The 16,713-nt window shown below is 40.0% G+C and overlaps 3 protein-coding genes across 6 annotated transcripts; 1 reads left to right on the forward strand and 2 right to left on the reverse strand.

The window, feature by feature from the left end:
* Positions 1-1,940: 1,940 nt before the first annotated feature.
* kpna5 (karyopherin alpha 5 (importin alpha 6)) lies at positions 1,941-9,128 on the reverse strand. 2 transcript variants are annotated; one of them, XM_085917997.1, is made up of 14 exons: positions 8,987-9,128; positions 7,572-7,703; positions 7,136-7,237; positions 6,954-7,053; positions 6,746-6,840; positions 6,416-6,547; positions 5,897-5,985; positions 5,716-5,815; positions 5,451-5,614; positions 5,029-5,107; positions 4,811-4,936; positions 4,603-4,730; positions 4,179-4,357; positions 1,941-3,650 (listed from the first exon to the last, which is right to left on the reverse strand). In XM_085917997.1, the coding sequence occupies exons 2-14, from the start codon at positions 7,698-7,700 to the stop codon at positions 3,463-3,465; spliced, it is 1,611 nt and encodes a 536-aa protein (XP_085774123.1). In that variant the 5' UTR covers positions 7,701-7,703; positions 8,987-9,128; the 3' UTR covers positions 1,941-3,462. The 2 variants fall into 2 exon arrangements, with proteins under 2 accessions (XP_085774123.1, XP_085774125.1); XM_085917999.1 differs by having other exon boundaries at positions 8,991-9,091.
* A 25-nt stretch (positions 9,129-9,153) lies between these two features.
* On the forward strand, positions 9,154-13,709 carry zup1 (zinc finger containing ubiquitin peptidase 1). Of its 3 annotated transcripts, none has more exons than XM_085918002.1 (11): positions 9,154-9,258; positions 9,818-10,343; positions 10,413-10,511; positions 10,625-10,720; positions 10,832-10,941; positions 11,368-11,536; positions 11,713-11,901; positions 12,225-12,390; positions 12,608-12,768; positions 13,160-13,380; positions 13,543-13,709. In XM_085918002.1, exons 2-11 carry the CDS (start codon positions 9,827-9,829, stop codon positions 13,588-13,590), a joined length of 1,776 nt encoding a protein of 591 aa, XP_085774128.1. In that variant the 5' UTR covers positions 9,154-9,258; positions 9,818-9,826; the 3' UTR covers positions 13,591-13,709. The 3 variants fall into 3 exon arrangements, with proteins under 3 accessions (XP_085774128.1, XP_085774126.1, XP_085774127.1); XM_085918000.1 differs by having other exon boundaries at positions 9,255-9,403; XM_085918001.1 differs by lacking the exon at positions 9,154-9,258 and adding an exon at positions 9,497-9,744.
* A 213-nt stretch (positions 13,710-13,922) lies between these two features.
* Positions 13,923-16,704, reverse strand: rwdd1 (RWD domain containing 1). The gene is made up of 7 exons (XM_085918003.1): positions 16,388-16,704; positions 16,035-16,100; positions 15,653-15,783; positions 15,203-15,346; positions 14,899-15,031; positions 14,559-14,621; positions 13,923-14,316 (listed from the first exon to the last, which is right to left on the reverse strand). The coding sequence occupies exons 1-7, from the start codon at positions 16,458-16,460 to the stop codon at positions 14,204-14,206; spliced, it is 723 nt and encodes a 240-aa protein (XP_085774129.1). The 5' UTR covers positions 16,461-16,704; the 3' UTR covers positions 13,923-14,203.
* Between the last annotated feature and the right edge of the window lie 9 nt (positions 16,705-16,713).

The following is a 16,713-nucleotide window of genomic DNA, read 5'->3' on the forward strand; positions in this document are numbered from 1 at the left end:
GAACGATTCGCAGTGTCCTCTCTTTGTTAATGACATTTAATCACATTTAACAAAAAAAGTCTTAGTACTTTCTGTTAATAGGAATCTTTTTATTTTTTATTTTAATGATGTAAGTATTGTGGTATAATTCTTCAAATACATTGTTTTATGCTTACGATGACATTTAGTTACTGTATTTTGCAGTGGAGGGTACATTCAAGAAAGGCATGCTTTCTGGCATGGTCAGCTTCAAATATGAATTTAAATTTGAGACTATTATTTTTGTGCACAAAGCTTTTTATGAGTATTGTCATGTTTGAAAGATCTGGGCATATGAGGAGGGGGGGCAGCGGTGAAGAAATGGGGGACGGAATAAATCACAAGGGAGTGGCAAATCGAATCAGTAAACATTCATCCATCCATTCTCTGTACTGCTTTGTCCCCACGGGGGTCACAGGCGTGCTGGAGCCTATCCCAGCCGTCATCGGGCAGTAGGCAGGGCACACCCTGAACCGGTTGCCAGCCAATCGCAGGGCACACAGAGACGAACAACCATCCGCACTCGCACTCACACCTACGGGCAATCTGGAGTGATCAATCGGCCTACCAAGCATTCTGGAAAGTGGGAGGAACTTAGAGCGCCCAGAGAAAATCCACGTGGACACGAGGAGAACATGCAAACTCCACACAGGGAGGGCCGGAAGAGGGCAACCTCTGAACTGTGAGGGGGACGTGCTAGCCAGTGCCCCACCAATTCTGCCTAGTGCCCAATTAGTAAACAATTATTCTAATTATTGCTTCTCGGAAATTCCGTCCAGACACACCTTCACCCAACCCTGCGGTGTAACCACAAACCACGAAACACAGATGGCCTCCTCATTTCGTAAGAAAGTGCAATCAATTCAGGGATGTCAAACCCATTTTTTTCGCAGGCCGCATTGTAGTCATAGCTTGTTTCGGAGGGCCATTATGACTGTTTACCCAAATAAATTTATGAGCACCTCATATTAAAAACAGTAAAAGCTACAAAACAAACTGACAAATAACGCGTTTCCAAATCAGACGAGTAAAACCTGGTCAAATATATATATAAAAAAAGATATTAAAAGTGAAGACAATTTGCAATTCTAGTAATGACACACGAATTTGATGCACAATTTGTCTTCGCGAGCGGGGATTGTAAAAGATAAATGGAATTATACATAAATAATTTGAAAAACAGCTCTTTAAGTTTAAATGCTAGTGTGTCTAATTGGAAAGAAAATAAATACAACAAAAAGACTTATTAGACTGTATTCATGGAGGTAGATTGGGGTCAAAGGTTTTGTACTTGAAAAAACAAAAGTTATACTTGAAAAAATAGAAGTTGAATCTGAAAATAAACATGCTGAGCTTAAAACTTCAAAAATAAAACAATGCATTAAAAATAAAAATACTTGTTTGAAAGTTTTTTGGAGTTGAAAATAGTTTTGCTTCACCATGGTAATATTTTTGAATAAACTATTTATAAACTCGTTTTTTTTATATAAACTAGTTTCTTCCAAAAAAATTACCAGGGCGAAGCAAAACTATTTTCAACTCAAAAAAACGTTTCAGATTCAAGTTTTGTTTTTTGAAGTAAAAAACCTTTGACCTCAATCTACCTCAATACTGTGATTCGTTCTGTTACCACAAGAGGGAGCGCAAAAATCACCAATGGTACTCATATGAGACTTAAGAGGTTAAAAATATAATTTGTGTTAAAATGAAGGGTGCAAAACGACAAACCAGTAAGAAGTACTTGTGCTCGAGACCCTGCACGCACCACCGAACGTGTTTTTCTCCCATTATAATGCTTCTTGTCGATTGGATGTGAGTTGAATGGCTCAGCATAAGCGTCAATAACAATTTACGATGTGTGTGCATGAAGTAAAAAAATAAAATAAAATCCTAACGCAAAAAGGAAATGGATGGAGTCTGTATCCGACGATTGCATTTATTAGTTCTTGCCATAAAATATCAGGTGTGTATTCCAGACACAGGCATTGCCAGCAACATAATACAGCTTCACTTCCAGGCGTCATTTGACTCAATTGTCCAAAATCAAAGTCTCATAGTCTGGCTGCATGATATGTCGCACCTGACTTGTGGAGGTCTATCAGGATTTTTTTTCTTTTCTTTTCTGAGCGCCACAACACAGCAAATGAATTCTCAAACAAGAAATGTGCTAATAAAACATAAAAAAAATCATACAAACCAGAAATATTAGAAAACTATACACTGTTGAATGTGCTCGATGAAATAAATTCTGCATTACAAATATTTCCATGTAAATATAGATCATTTCTCATTGTCCACCAATTAACATTGCAGTAATCAATTGTGCATTTATGTGCAAGAAATATGGTTAATGTATGTTTGAAGGGGATGGCATCAAGTAGGGGGGGGGATGGAGAAAAGAAAAAAACCCCCACTGTGCTTCTGTTATGGATATAACTTCAACCACCAAGTCCCAATGTGAGGGGGGGGGGCACACAAGTTCAGAGTAGGGTAACCTCATCCTAATTATTGAGGTATCAAGGAGAAGCAGTCACGACTGTAAACACTACACCTTCATACATCAACATCCCACTTCCATTTAAATAGTTGCTTAACACTCTTACACATATGTATGCTATACAAAAAAAACCTCCATGTCAAACCCTGCTTCATCATTTCACAACAATTATTTTGCTAGTTTAGGCTACGATCTTTGAATGAGACTTTTTGCTCAGGGTGCATCCTATCACAGGCAGCAATCTTGCCTGACTACGGGCCGATGGAAAACTTTACAAAGGGGACGACTATCAGCCTGACCTGAAAGCTGGAATAACAGAAGCAACTCAGCTCTCACGCAAGATAAATAAATAACCCACACAGTTGTCCATCAGGAGGAAGAGGCTCTCTGAGGATTTAGTTGCATTGTATTTTACATCCAGTACCTGTGTCGTCATGACAGGCACCCCATTCCAATTTCGACCAGAATAGAATAAAATCCTCACTGATTGTTGAGGGATTTTGACCTCCCACCCCATCTGAGCAATAACGAGGCAAATTCACATTTCAATAGGGATATGAATGTGAATTATGTGATTGGTTTTCGATTGTGACACAAGCACTGTTGGGTTTCATAATAAAACATCAAAGGAAACCAAAAGTTACACGAAATCAAAAGAGAATACTTCTTTTTCCTCAGTGCAGGTACGACCGACCCTTACGGGCTCGCTTATGTTGGGGAAGCGTTCATGGGCCTAATGCGCTAACATTTAGCTCGGTATTCACACATCTCGACATCATTTCAGAGATGGTTGTTTTGGAAGGCCTTGAGGATGTGGATGGTCTGAGGGGGGAGCTGGTGGAGCTGGCCCAGAAAAAAATTACTGTAGGTCAGGGCCTTGTTTATCAGATAGCGAGATCCTTGAATTAAGGGAAAACGACGACGGGGTAAAGGTGAGGTGATTGATGTTAGAGCTGGAAACCCTCCATGGGTCCTTCCTGCTGTTGAAAGATAAATTGGCCCTGACCCTGGTCCACCTGTGGTGCCAGGCTGGCATCTTCCTCATCCACACCAAAATAGTGCTCAATCAGGTCAAAAGCCTTCTGGTAGATCTCCTGGTTCTCGTGACTCTGCAGGAATTCGATCTTGTCCAGGCCTGATGAAGGAAGGATGAAATGTAAAAATCACTGGCATTGGGCGCCAAAATCTCCAAAGTCCAAATGGCTAAAAATCATCACCCCAAAGTCTTACACCATAGGTCAAGTGAAAGATTTTTTTTTTTTTTACTCTTGTTTTCAGTGCTCCCACTATTCTAAACACAATATTTCGATTATGAATTCAAGGACTATTTTAGAAGCATTTGGAGTTTGTATTCCATGTTTTTACTTGTCATGTTGCTGGTTGCACTTGATCATTGTGAGATGTTTTATGTGTCTAAAATTTCTCAATATGATTTGCTATAAGTACAAAAAATAGATTCGTTGTGTTTTATGAAAACGTTTTACAGTCTTCATCAAAACTGAGCATTATGCATACAAATTCAAACTGTTACATGACATTCTTATTTCATCTAAATACAAACCAACCAAATGCAGTGTTCCAGCAAGTGTATCAGTAATATCCTTTTTGTAAAATTGGTTATGCGCTACTGTGCAAGGTGTGTTGCTAAGATGCAGAGCTGTACCGTAAGCCTCCTCGATAAGTGCACAGTAAGGATTGATGCCTGTTCCATTCTTTTTGGCCTCCTGTTCTCCCAGTCGGAGAATGTTCTCCAGACCGTTTAGTGAGACCTGCACGATCTTGGAGTCCATCACGGTGAGAAGGTCACACATGGGCTTGATGGTACTAAGAGAAACCAGGTACCTATTCACACAAAACAGGAAAGCATCATCAAGTCAGTCACTTCCAATTCATAGACAAACATTAAAATTAAATATTAAACAAAAATATGTAATTATACAGTGGTTGCAATCACGTTTGCACTTTATTGGTCAATTTATTCCAAAACCTTCGAAATTGATGTTATATGTTTCCCTGTTGTCGCATATGTAAAATAAAACAAAGATATATACAAACGTTCCTGACAAATAAGATAAAACATCTGGTACCTGATCTGTGTCGGAGTACCACCTGAAGTGGCGTTTGTTATCGCCCACGCTGCTTCTTTCCTTGTGCGGAATTCTGCCTTCTGAAGAATCTCAATCAGTATCGGGAAAATGTTGGCATCGATCACATTCTGTTAAAAGAAATGACGGCAAGAAAATAAATCTACCTGCCTTAAAAGAGGGAAAAATATCTGTTTCGAGCAGCATTTACTTGAATCTGAGCTCTGTTTCCAGCTGTGATGTTGGACACGGTCCAGCAGGCCTCCTTTTTGATCGACTCCTTGGGACTGCTTAGCAAGTGGAGCAAACAAGGCAGCGCTGCACAGTTCAAGATCACCTGTGATGACCAACAGACAAAAAGCATTCAAGAAGAATAAGAGCGCCATATAAATCGAGTGCATGTGAGCTACATGATTGGCTGGACTCAACCTGTGTCTGAATGTCATCTCCTGTGACAATGTTGCCAACTGCCCGTAAAGCGGGAGAAACCACTTTATAGTCGCTGTGCCTTTAGAGAGAACAAACACAAAGAAAATGGAGGAGGAAAATGACTCGATAGCCAATAAATTGTGGTCATGTTAGCAGGCTGACTGTGCATTTTAGCCTTGAGTGAGAACATGACTCAACAGCAGTCCCTTTTCACCATGACCGTGCTTCCCTATTATGCCTTTTCTTGTCATTGACGTAAACACCACTACATCAAACCGAAGGTTCTAGCTCATCACTATTAACGTATGTTCCGAGGAATGACGTGAACATGCAATTCACACTATATGGTTTAGAGAATGCATTGCCGCATATTTTCCATTTTCAATGTACTTCAGGTGAAGTTACATTTAAAGGTTTCTTACATGAGCAGTTCCACCAGCCTGCGGCAAACTCCAGAATCAATGACTGTCTGGATTTTCTCATTGGGACCATCAGACAAGTAGGATAGGGCCCAGCAAGCGTCTGCGAGCACATCTGGATCACTGCTAAAAAGAAGCCTGGACAGCACACTAAGGCACGGCGACACCTGACAACAAGAACAGCTTAATTTCAGTCTCAAATCCAAGAAATGCATCAAAAGAAGGAAAAACAATTCCTATATTCATCAAACCAGGCTTGCTAACTGACCTTGGAGAAATCTGGTGGCGGGTTTTTCCCACGGCACAAGTTGGACAGAGCCCAAACTGCATTTCGAGTTGTTGTGAGACGGGTGGATTTTGCAAGTAACCTGGATCAACAGACAGCAGGCTCATTCAGATGTGACCAAATAATGTCGAACACAGTGACGGACGGGAGAAGAAAAACTTACTGCTGTAGAGAAGGTAGAATGCCATAGTTGAGGACGTAGTTCCTGCACTCTGCATTATCTCCAGCGATGTTGCCCAGTGCCCACACAGCCTGAAACACACCACAGTCAGCACCGTTCCTACTATTCTTGTGTTTGCGAATCACCAGTAGAGCTCAACATTTCCTGGATGCATGTACAAAAGAAAGAACACCAAAGTTCATTACATTGTCGGTCGTGACAGCTGAACTTTGCCCTTTACTTCATGTTTCAATGTTACTTCAATGTTTTAATCGTTCAACGTTTCCAGCAACTTGTGCATGAACTGTTTCCATCCATTATCACGATTATTATTAATATTATTGGTAATGCCTGGTGTATTGGGATCCACTTACACCGAGTTGGAGCGCATATAATGCGCACCAGACCTTCGGATGGAGTAGTTTAGGTGTTCTAAGCGTAAGCAGTTTGAAACATGAAATTGTCATGTGTAAATATGAAAGTGATATCGTGTTGTTTGCATTTGCATACAAAGGTTCTCACCTGTTCCTGCACATCTTCATACTCAGAATTCAGTAGCTCGATGAAAATAGGCACAGCTCCTGTTTCAATCACAACCTTGGTGTGCTGGAAGGTGCCTGAGGCAATATTGGTTAACGCCCAGGCTGCCTCAAACTAAAAAACAGAAACACAGACATAGACAACATAGACATGATATAGACTAGCATAACAATCCAGCAAATATTGTCTGCCGTGTAAAAACATTCTGCTGAAGTATTATGGTGAAAGTCAAAAGCACCACACGCGATTCAAATAATGAAACCCAAATTGAAGTCCACCTCTAACACTGTGTAAGTGAGTGAAACACTTTACCTGCAATGTGCAGTTTTCGCTCCTCTTCAGGAACTCAACAAATTGATTCACAACGCCAGGCGTGGCAATGACTTCGTCTATGGGCGGGTTGGGATCTAAAAACCCAAAGTCACGCTTTTAAATCGTCTCTCTCGTAAGTGGTTGAGACTGATGAGTCGATAACACTGTTATTGTAAAGTAAACTAACCCGAAGGGAGGAAACACAAACCTTTGGACAGCAGTTTTCGGAATTTTTGTGTCGCAATCAGCTGCTGGTCTGGGTCTTCAGAGAAAATCATCTGAACCATTTCAGGTGTTATGACGCCATCCTGTTGGTATCAGATAGTTCGATGAACCAAAGCAGCAATCAATATTCACACTTTTCTCGATTCATTCTACTATATGACTTACGCTGGTGACCGGCACTGTGGAGCTGATGTCTGGATCTTGGATTGGACAATCTGACATTGACTCATCACCTGATGGTGTACATACATTTCGCCTCTTAAATAGCTGTGGGCAAAGTAGGGTGCCAAGTGATTAGTTGAGTTCGACATGAAATGCATTTGACATTTTGTAGCTATAATTGGATTCACTTCTCAATCATACACAGTCCCGCTTTCTCGATAATGCAGCTGTTTGATGCAAACGTCATCTGTAAAGTATTCTACACATTCGTGTCCCATTTTTACTGTACTATGGATAAACTGGATGATTTGAGAAGGCACACAGTCTCACATGTGACTGTTTTGTGTCTCAATTCTGACAACAGCAGAAGCAGCAGCTTGTGATGAAGACATGTGTGGTCCCATCTCATGAGCTCCATAAATTCTACACCAGTGCTTACCTGCTCCTCTCGTTTCTGTTTGCGCAGTTGGATTCCTTCTTCCTCTCTCCTTCGACGCATTTCTTGAGGATTCAGAGCTTTGTTCTTGTAGTTCTTCATCCTGTAGCTATCTTTCCCTGGACTCGCCATGGTCTGAAGAGTCAGGACACAGCATAGGATTAAGTATTAGGCGAAGCAAAGGAAGACTATAACAAAAGGCTAATGAACACTATTATCCTGACATGTTTTTCCTTCTGTTATTTCGGCACGATCTTATGATTTGTGATTTCTGCTTATTCCATTCAAGAGACACATTCCTTCTAATTGTGTTTGAAGTGTAAATGATTTCTTCCTGGACTTTGTCTTTACCCTTTGAGAATGGTGCTTGTCAGGCACAGAATGTTACACTGACACCGTTCCGATTACTTGTTTGTGTAAGCCTGTTAATATTTCAGGGATTTGGAGAAAAAAGTACAATGTGCAAAAGCTTAAATCCAAATTGTTCCTTCAACCACGCCATGCTACAAAAAAATATCCTAGCCCCTTCCCAAAGAACTTGCTTGGTTCAGTACTTTGCCAGACTGTCAAGACGTTTGCATCTATCAGGTTTCAGGAATTAACTGTTGATCTCTTGACCAGAGCATGTTTAGGGATATTTGGGGTTTAGTCTGTATGCATGCTCCTGCGTGCACTGTGCAATTCTCTAAAAAAATTGGATCCCTTCAGTTCCGATGCTTGGAATGGCAAAAAAAGTGGACCAAGTTGCTTGGTAAGTTTCTACAGAGGAACTGAACATCTGACAGGGTGACTATTCATTTTAAGTTACTTGTGCATTTGTTGTCCTTCACAATTCAACAGAGTTGGCAAACGTATCCAACTCCCACACTACTACTGAGCAATATTGAGGTAAAAAGCTACCCCCACCCCACCCAAACCAAAAAAGAATGACAGCAATTGAGGTTTGACAAATGGCTTGGGGGCTGAGATCTCAGCGTGATCAATATATCATTTTTACATTCGTTATAATGTAATGAGTTTCCTGTGAACACAACACACTGTAGAGATTCACTGTCAAGCTTCCCAAAACATTTTTTTTTTACCTTTATCAACCGTTATTTCGATCAGGGCTTACCCCATAAACAGTGCTGTCAAATGCTAACGTTGCACTGCTTTTCGTCCTCACTCACATCTTCCATTGCTACGATTTCACAGGTTTAAAAAGTTAATCGGAAGAGATTTTTGCCTGTGCTTCTCGAAACTTCTACTTCGACTCGCTGCAAGATAATATTTTTTGTTCGGCTATTCTACATCGGTTCCTAATCTACCACTAGTGCTAGCCCTTTTACACATGCAGCTATTCTCGCCCACTAGTGTGTTTACATTTAACATCGATGACAACATATAAAATTCGAAATACAGAGGAGGCGGGTTCTTACCCACAAAATATTTGACGGACTTGAAAACGTTGCGGGTGTTTCAAAACTCCAATTCCTACTAGATTGCCTCCCCCGTCGGTAGAGGAAAATGGCGACCGAGAGATAATTTTCCCACAAAACACCTCGCGTCAACAAGATAGTCGTCACTTCCGCCAGCTGTCGATTGGTTTCCGGTGGTTTTGTGGCACCAAAATGAAATCGCCTGGCCTGCCATTCTAAGATTTTACGATCTTATGTGATATATATTTTGAAAATAAACAAACCCACACGGGGTAGGGCGAACATTTTATTTTTATATTCATATTTTGTCAATTTACTGCATTTTCTTTTGTATATAATATGATAGTTTCGCCTCCGGAAGTCACATGATTGCGATGAGAAACGTATTGATTAATGTACAGAATATCGTTCATTACGGTAAGTAAATGTACATGTTATTATGCACCCGGTGTTGTTTTAAATCAACAACAAACGTGTTTTTAAGTTTGTCGCTTGACGTCAGTCACTGTATGACCAAGTAAATCTAATCACGTATACGTTTACTCATGACTCGCGTTGGCCCTCGAAGTCCTAATTTTGAATTCTTTATAACGTTGGATATCATAATGGTCACTATTCATTCAGAGACAAATTTCGTCTAATTCCCCGAAGATGCAAACCTAACAAATTGACTTTTGGCGTTTGTTCAATCAATAGCTCTTAATCAATAAAGTGCTTTCTTTTTAGTGAAGTAGTGGTGCTTCAACATTTCTGAAAATGTAGGTGAGCCATTCTGAGGCTTCATATTTTTTCTATGAAAATGATTAATCTGACTCTATTTTGAATGAACAGGCGGTGGTTATGCTGACCTGTGAGATATGCAGTGAGGAAATATTGTTGGATGAGGACATGAAGACACATCTGCTCCTCAGCCATCTGGAAAATGACATGAGTTGCCCACTATGTTCTTTGTCTGGAGTATCCTACGATGAACTTTCCTACCATATTAGCTCTGCACATCCAGACTACCAACACAAAGCCCAAAAGTCATCTTATTCCACTTCCTGTTGTCCTCCTCCAACCGGCACAAATTTCACAGAGATTGAAGATCCAAAGGCAAGCAGCAGTGGTACATATTTAGAAGCAAAACCTTGTGGATCATCCAGTGATTCATTGCCACTTCAACAAAGAACTGATGCCGTGTTTACCCAAAGTAAAGGAGTTTTAACCAGTGAGGGGACTTCAGCCATCTCATCAACATATGTCAGCTCTGGAATAAAGCGTGGTCTGGAGATGAGCATTCCTATTCTGGACAATGCTGGATATTTATCTGAGCAGAAAAATCCCAAACAGAAGCGCCCAGCCTCTCCAAAGAATGGTATAATTTTATGTTAAACTCCAAAGTCCTATTAAGAGTTATAAATTAGTGTTGATGTCCTTTTTACAGAGCCGTTCTCTTGCCCCATGTGTGCACAAGTCTTCAACAGCACCAGCATTCTGCAGGAGCATGTTGAGTTACACCTGCAGGAACAGCACTATTCTGAAGGTATGGTTTAATGTCTTGAATATAATCACTTAATTTTCACAGGGTGTTTTTAATGTATATTAACAAAGAAGACTGTTATTGGACTGGCATAAGGTTTCCCAAATGTCTTTTAGCACCGGAGAAACTCGAGTGCCCTATGTGCCCAGCTGTTTGCAGCGACAGCGCCTCACTGCAGCAACATGTCGAACTGCATTTAGACAATGAGGCAGGTGGGAGATTGTTTCGTACCATGATTTTAACTGTTTGGATCTACTTATCGAGGCACATTCATTTGACCGTAAATGCTACAACCCTATATTGCTTGTTTGCATTTGCTGCAGGGACCTCTGATTCAGACTCAAGACTGGCTTGGAAACTTCAGCAGGAAATGGAGCAGAAGAGGATGGCAGAGGAGAACCGAGTGGAGAAGGAGCATTTTAAAAAGTTGCAGGTTGGAGGTTTTCACAGCAGAAATCTGCAGTTATAGTCCCTGAAAGTTGCACATTTTATTTGATCCATAAATATCTAGCTTCCAACGATCAGGTATGTTCATTTTAGATTTGCTTTATAGGTGTCTTGAGTATGTGATGACGTCAAATCTTTCATGACTTTCATTCATGCAAAAATGCTGACATCCACCAAGTGTAAATTGTAAAGTAAGGTTATGCCATTAATGCCAACTTAAAAACTTGAATGTAACCACATCACTGGCGTGTGAGCATGAAACACTATCAATCTTTGTTATTTACAATGATCAAAATTTAAAGTCACACAACCACCTAATGACAGTAGCACATGCATTGGTATTTTTGTCTTGTAGTTTTTGTAAGGTTTCTGTGTATCAATTGGACCGGCGTGTCATATGTTACCTGTGCAGAGGCAGTTTGGCCTGGATGGCAGCGGTGGCTATCGCACACAGATGGAGAAGACCTTGAAGAGGGATGTAGCCCGCGGCATTATGCCCCCCGCAGAGTATCATTTTAAGAGGGTGGAGATGATGGAGTCTCTTGCCTCGGGGGTTGATGACGGCAGGACCAGAACTCAGGGTAAAGTGATGTCTTTGTCTTTGCACCTTGACCATCATGCATAGTTAATCAGAATGCCACGCTTAGACATAGGAATGAGGACGCACGAGGTGATTGCCAAACTGCAATTTGGAATGTCCTCCTTTTTCCCCTGTGTAAGTTTCACTTGCATTTTTTTTTGATCCACCTGGGCCTAGGTGTCATTGGAGCCTTGTGTCAGTACTATCAGACTGAGAGCAAAGACTGTGTGCACGTGTGGCTCAGCGCTGATACTGATCACTATTGCTCCTCGCTGGGGGACAAAGGCTGGGGCTGCGGATACAGAAACTTCCAGATGCTGCTCTCATCCCTCTTCAGACTCGATACATTTGCCTCCCCTTTACAAGGTGTGCCATTCCATCCAGCCTAATATGAACATCCTACATTGATTAATTTTACTTTTCCTCTGTTAATATATATATTTTCTTTCAATAGATTTGTACAGATTATCGGTCTCATTTAATGCAGGGAAAAATTTACATTTTTTTGTCTTGGTCTCATTTTTTAAATAACGAAAATCTGGCTTTTGAATCAGGGGTGTGCAGACTTTACTGTTAACTATATGCAATTGTATATAGCACAAATAAAACAGCTACTGATTCACATTGTATTCCTTAACCTGTTGAACAAATGAAAGATGATCTCACTTTTGATGCTCACTTTGTCTCAGACAAGTCAGTGCCAAGTATTCCACGAGTGCAGAGTATGATTGAGGATGCATGGAAATTGGGACTTGATCCTCAAGGGGCGTCCCACTTCAATCATCAGCTCCAAGGAACGCGAGCCTGGATTGGTGCCACCGAGATCTACGTACTTCTCACTTCTCTAGGAATCAGGTGTTTACCATTCAACTTGTTGTTGCCGACTTAAGCAATATCTGTTGTTTTTCAGTTGAGCAATATCTTAAGTTAAACAATGTTTCATTGGTTTCTATTTTTAATTTTAATTAGTAGATCACTGGCTCTTATCATGAATGTCATTATGAGCATCTTTCCAAACGATCCGTTTGTTGTCTTCTAAACCGGTATCTTGATTATTTTTGTTTCTTCTAAGCGGCCGGATTGTCGACTTCCACCAGCCAACAGGCCCAGGAGACACCCATCCCCGGCTCTTTGAGTGGGTCAAACAGTACTTCAGTCAGTCCAGCACGAGTAGCAGATTGCCTCCCAGAATCATCCAGACCTCCTTGCCCCCACTGTACCTGCAGCATCAAGGTACGCACACAGCAACAACAAAAATTGCACTGCATATGGATATTAGGTCTTCATCATAAATTGGGGGGGGATTATGGGAAAATTGATTTCAATTGGGTAATAAGATGAACCAGACATCAAAACATTTCCAACTGAAATGAGTGGAAGTGGCAATAATTACCGTGACTTAGCATTACACTGGCAGACTAAAAGGCTGTATTAAATACAAAAGGGATAATTTACTTTGGTTTATGTTTAGTTTGCCAGTAAACATTCACTGGGTGTGGCAAGTACTCACATTCCAAGTTTGGACACGCAAGTGAAATCCATATGTTACTTGAACATATCCCCAAACTTGTTCAAAAAGTGTTTGGCTAGTAATATGTCAAACGTTTCTTCCTTCGTCCCCAAGGGCATAGTCGCTCCATTGTGGGTTTGGAGCAGCGCAAGACTGGAAGCTTGTGCCTTCTGCTTTTGGATCCTGGTTCGCCTTCATCAGACACCATGAAATTGATGAGTAAAGACACTGCGTCCATAGCCATCCGCAATGTCCGAAAGCTTCCTGGCAGCCTGAAACATAAGCAGTACCAGGTGGTGGGGGTAGATGGTGTGTTGTCCACTGAAGAGAAACAGGTTAGATGGCAGCGTTGTTTATACAGTTTTTTTGCTGTCTAAATCACATGAAGATGATTATTAAGACTTTTGCACAGTACTGTTTGTGAATATACATTTTGCCAAATGATGAAAAAATGTCATCGATTTGAAGTTTCAGCACATTGTTGTTTGTTTTCACAGATCCGCATCTCGAACTCCAGAACACTGTGTGCTGAAAGGATCCCATGAACTGAAATGTGTTTTTTTTAAGTATCTCACCATCTTCATTTTACCCATGTTTTTATGTGAATATTTAAATTATCATTTCAACATGTACAGTATGTTGCACTTTTGCTAATAAATGTTCAAAATTAGTTACTGGTGGTGGAGTGGTTTACTCATAAATTGAATATAATGTAAGAAAATATATATGTATAGACAATATCAGGGATTTCAGGGATTAATGATTTCTCTGAAATGAAAATAAATAAAAATTAAAAGATCTTTAAACTTGAGATGCCCTCAACCTGGTCTACCCTAACCTAGATGTCTTTGGGTGGTATGCATAAAATATTAAGCACTTCATTTTAAATTTATTGAGTAGATTTGTGAAATACACTGCGGGTATACACTGTCTGATTATAGTACACCCTTGTGGACAGCACCAGAAGTCGATGATGAAGCAATTCTAAACAGGAGGGAATTAATGATGCTTTGACAAAGATTGCCTCTCTAATTGCTGTTAGTGTCTTATTGGATTGCATTGGGTCTTCTTCATGTGTTTGGCCAAGTAATAATTTTTCAGACAAACGAAATGGTTCTTCTGTCAGTCGCCAACAGTCCTTTTTTTGGTAGCGCAGCTTTAGTCCTCATAACTACCCATCTCTAAAGGGTCAAAGTCGGGGTCATCATCCTCTAAATCTAAGTCCTCGATGTCCTGGAACAATGATTCATCCACCTCAACATTGTTTCCAACTGAAAGAGAAGACAGACAGCGGGAGAGACTTTCAACAATAAGCGGGTAAATTCATGACATGCATTTGTTTTATCAATATTGATATAGAAAATGTATCAACTGAGGTTACCCTTATCAAATTTGAAATGATTCCAACACTGTACATCAATCTGACTGACATTTAAAGATAATGTTAAAACAATGCTATAACTATGAAATCAACTTCTTTCATGCATGTTTGTCAACGTCTTTAACAAGTTACCATCTTCAAGGAACTGGATGTCTGACGTGTCCAAATTGTGGTCCGTCTCAAACAGCTGTTTGCCTGTGTAAAAATCATATGCTTTTCAATTTCAAATACTGGAAATTCTAAATTAAAATCACTGTCACAAAGGTGTCAACTCAGCGGATGTTTTGTACTTTTATTTGTGTATTTAGTATTTATCATGTTATTTTATTCCCATCACGAGAACCCTTACCTTAAAAATGTTTCAAATCTGTATAGAAATGAATCAAAACATCTACTACATTCTGTTGGGTGACAAAATTAATGATGCTGCTGGGCCAAAAATTATGTTGTAGGTGAAAGACCAAGCATTTACCAGTGAGCTTTGCTTTTCCTGATTGCTCCTCTTCTTTTTGTCTTTTCCTCCGTACGTCAGCCATTTCAAGTTCAAACTTGGCTTTCCATGCCAGGAAGTTCTCGATCGTTACCACTGTACCCTGGAACGCCACCTATCAAGCACATGTGTAGTATCCTCATCATCCTCTCATTGTGCACTATCATCAATGAGATAGGTGCATCACGACAAATACAGTTGTCACATATGTGAGCTGGCTGTCCGAATGGCCAAACAAAATCTTCGTACACAGTCTTCTGATCATACAGTAGTGTCACGCTGCTACCTTCTCTGCTTCCTCAGCCTCCCTTTCTTTCTGCAGTTTCTCTTCTTCTCGTCTGTTCTTCATCAAGTCCACAATTTCATTGAGTTTCTCCTGCACTGCTGTCACCAGGGTAAAAATCATCACCATTCCCAGATTTTCTTCTGACTGCAAAAGAAAAAAAAAAAAAAACCCTCGCGATGAAACAGATTCCAATGCGGTCCATGAACTGCAAAGGACTTAATGATCTTGTTTTAAGAATATTAAATTCAAACAGTAGATTAAGATACATAAATACATATCTTTTGTTCATAATTCAGCCTTGCCACAAAATATGTACATCTTTATTCAACAAATTTGTGTAATGTTTTCCCATAAAACTGAAAACATCCTTGACTGATATGAAGTCAATTAGAGGAAAAAACAGGAGTCAATAATAATGAAAATAACATACAGTTTGTGTTATGTTCAGACCTGTTGCTGCAATAATGTGAGGATGTCATCCATATCATTGTTTTCCAGGTTCTCTTGGGAGTGGACCTCCCATAATGGTGGTTCATCTGGATATTTTTCAACATATGTGAACTTTAAAGTTGCTTCCACAGCTGAAAAGGGATTTAATAAACATACAAACCGAATTGAATTCATTGCAACAGTCATTCAAAGCGAGTAGTCTGGAACACTACTGACAATTGTCTCATTCTTAACATTATTAGGAAGACAACCAGCATCATGGAAAAACATTTGGAGCTTCCACTATGTATCATCAATTTCAAAACACCATCATTACAACTACTAAATTCAAAATCAAAGAAGATATATTTAGGAAGGCAATTTATTTACCCAACATACTCACTTTCGCCATTTTCCTCCGCATCCGACGTTACAGTGATGGTGAAGCTGATGGGATCCTCTGACAGTACTGTAACCGAATGGAATTCGTTAATATGATGAAATCCAGCCAACCACTTTATCTCAATAGTCTATCTCAGCTGAATGGGCCATTAGTGGGGTACATAGGCTATAAATATCATAGTAGTATAAAATATCATTATTATTGGAAACAAATAACCTATATGAGGGGAATGCACTCATCAAAGGGGCTTAACATATGGGTAGATACTTCCATAAAAAGTTCTTAAGGTATGGCTAAGACATCCGAATGTTAGCTGTTCTTTTGCTCATACGTCAACATGAATGAATTCACACCTGTAAAAGAGTCTGGGTATATGGACTCAATAGCTTCTAGTTCATTTCTTTGCTCTTCAGCGTAGTCTGTCATTTTCACGTTATTGCAGGTTATCTAGCAGTTAGCGAAATCATCCCTCTAGTGTTGCATGCAGCTACCATCACATGCTGCGTGTTCCGGTAGTTCGATGACGATCGATTATATCCACGGTGTGTGCATTAATCGTTTTGAAATGAGCAAAAAATGTCCACAGTTATCTATTGTGTTATTAAATGCAGATTGCAACTCTATTCATACTTCATTTAATCATGTTTTTACGCTGTTTGTGTATTGCGGATATAGAACG

Source organism: Syngnathus leptorhynchus, chromosome 8, assembly GCF_054491065.1.
Source record: "Syngnathus leptorhynchus isolate UIUO chromosome 8, UIUO_Slep, whole genome shotgun sequence".
Lineage (NCBI taxonomy): Eukaryota > Metazoa > Chordata > Actinopteri > Syngnathiformes > Syngnathidae > Syngnathus > Syngnathus leptorhynchus.

Excerpts from the sequence above, each read along its gene's own strand:
- kpna5 (XM_085917997.1), bottom strand. The coding sequence starts at position 7,700 with ATGGCGAGTCCAGGGAAAGATAGCTACAGGATGAAGAACTACAAGAAC. Across the intron at positions 6,841-6,953 it reads CCGAAAACTGCTGTCCAAAG|ATCCCAACCCGCCCATAGAC; the intron begins GTTTGTGTTTCC and ends TTGGGTTTTTAG. Across the intron at positions 4,937-5,028 it reads GAGATGACATTCAGACACAG|GTGATCTTGAACTGTGCAGC; the intron begins GTTGAGTCCAGC and ends TGGTCATCACAG.
- zup1 (XM_085918000.1), top strand. The coding sequence starts at position 9,380 with ATGTACAGAATATCGTTCATTACG. Across the intron at positions 12,391-12,607 it reads CTCACTTCTCTAGGAATCAG|CGGCCGGATTGTCGACTTCC; the intron begins GTGTTTACCATT and ends GTTTCTTCTAAG. Across the intron at positions 13,381-13,542 it reads TGTCCACTGAAGAGAAACAG|ATCCGCATCTCGAACTCCAG; the intron begins GTTAGATGGCAG and ends TTGTTTTCACAG.
- rwdd1 (XM_085918003.1), bottom strand. The coding sequence starts at position 16,460 with ATGACAGACTACGCTGAAGAGCAAAGAAATGAACTAGAAGCTATTGAG. Across the intron at positions 15,784-16,034 it reads TGCGGAGGAAAATGGCGAAA|CTGTGGAAGCAACTTTAAAG; the intron begins GTGAGTATGTTG and ends ATCCCTTTTCAG. Across the intron at positions 14,317-14,558 it reads CATCCAGTTCCTTGAAGATG|TTGGAAACAATGTTGAGGTG; the intron begins GTAACTTGTTAA and ends CTTCTCTTTCAG.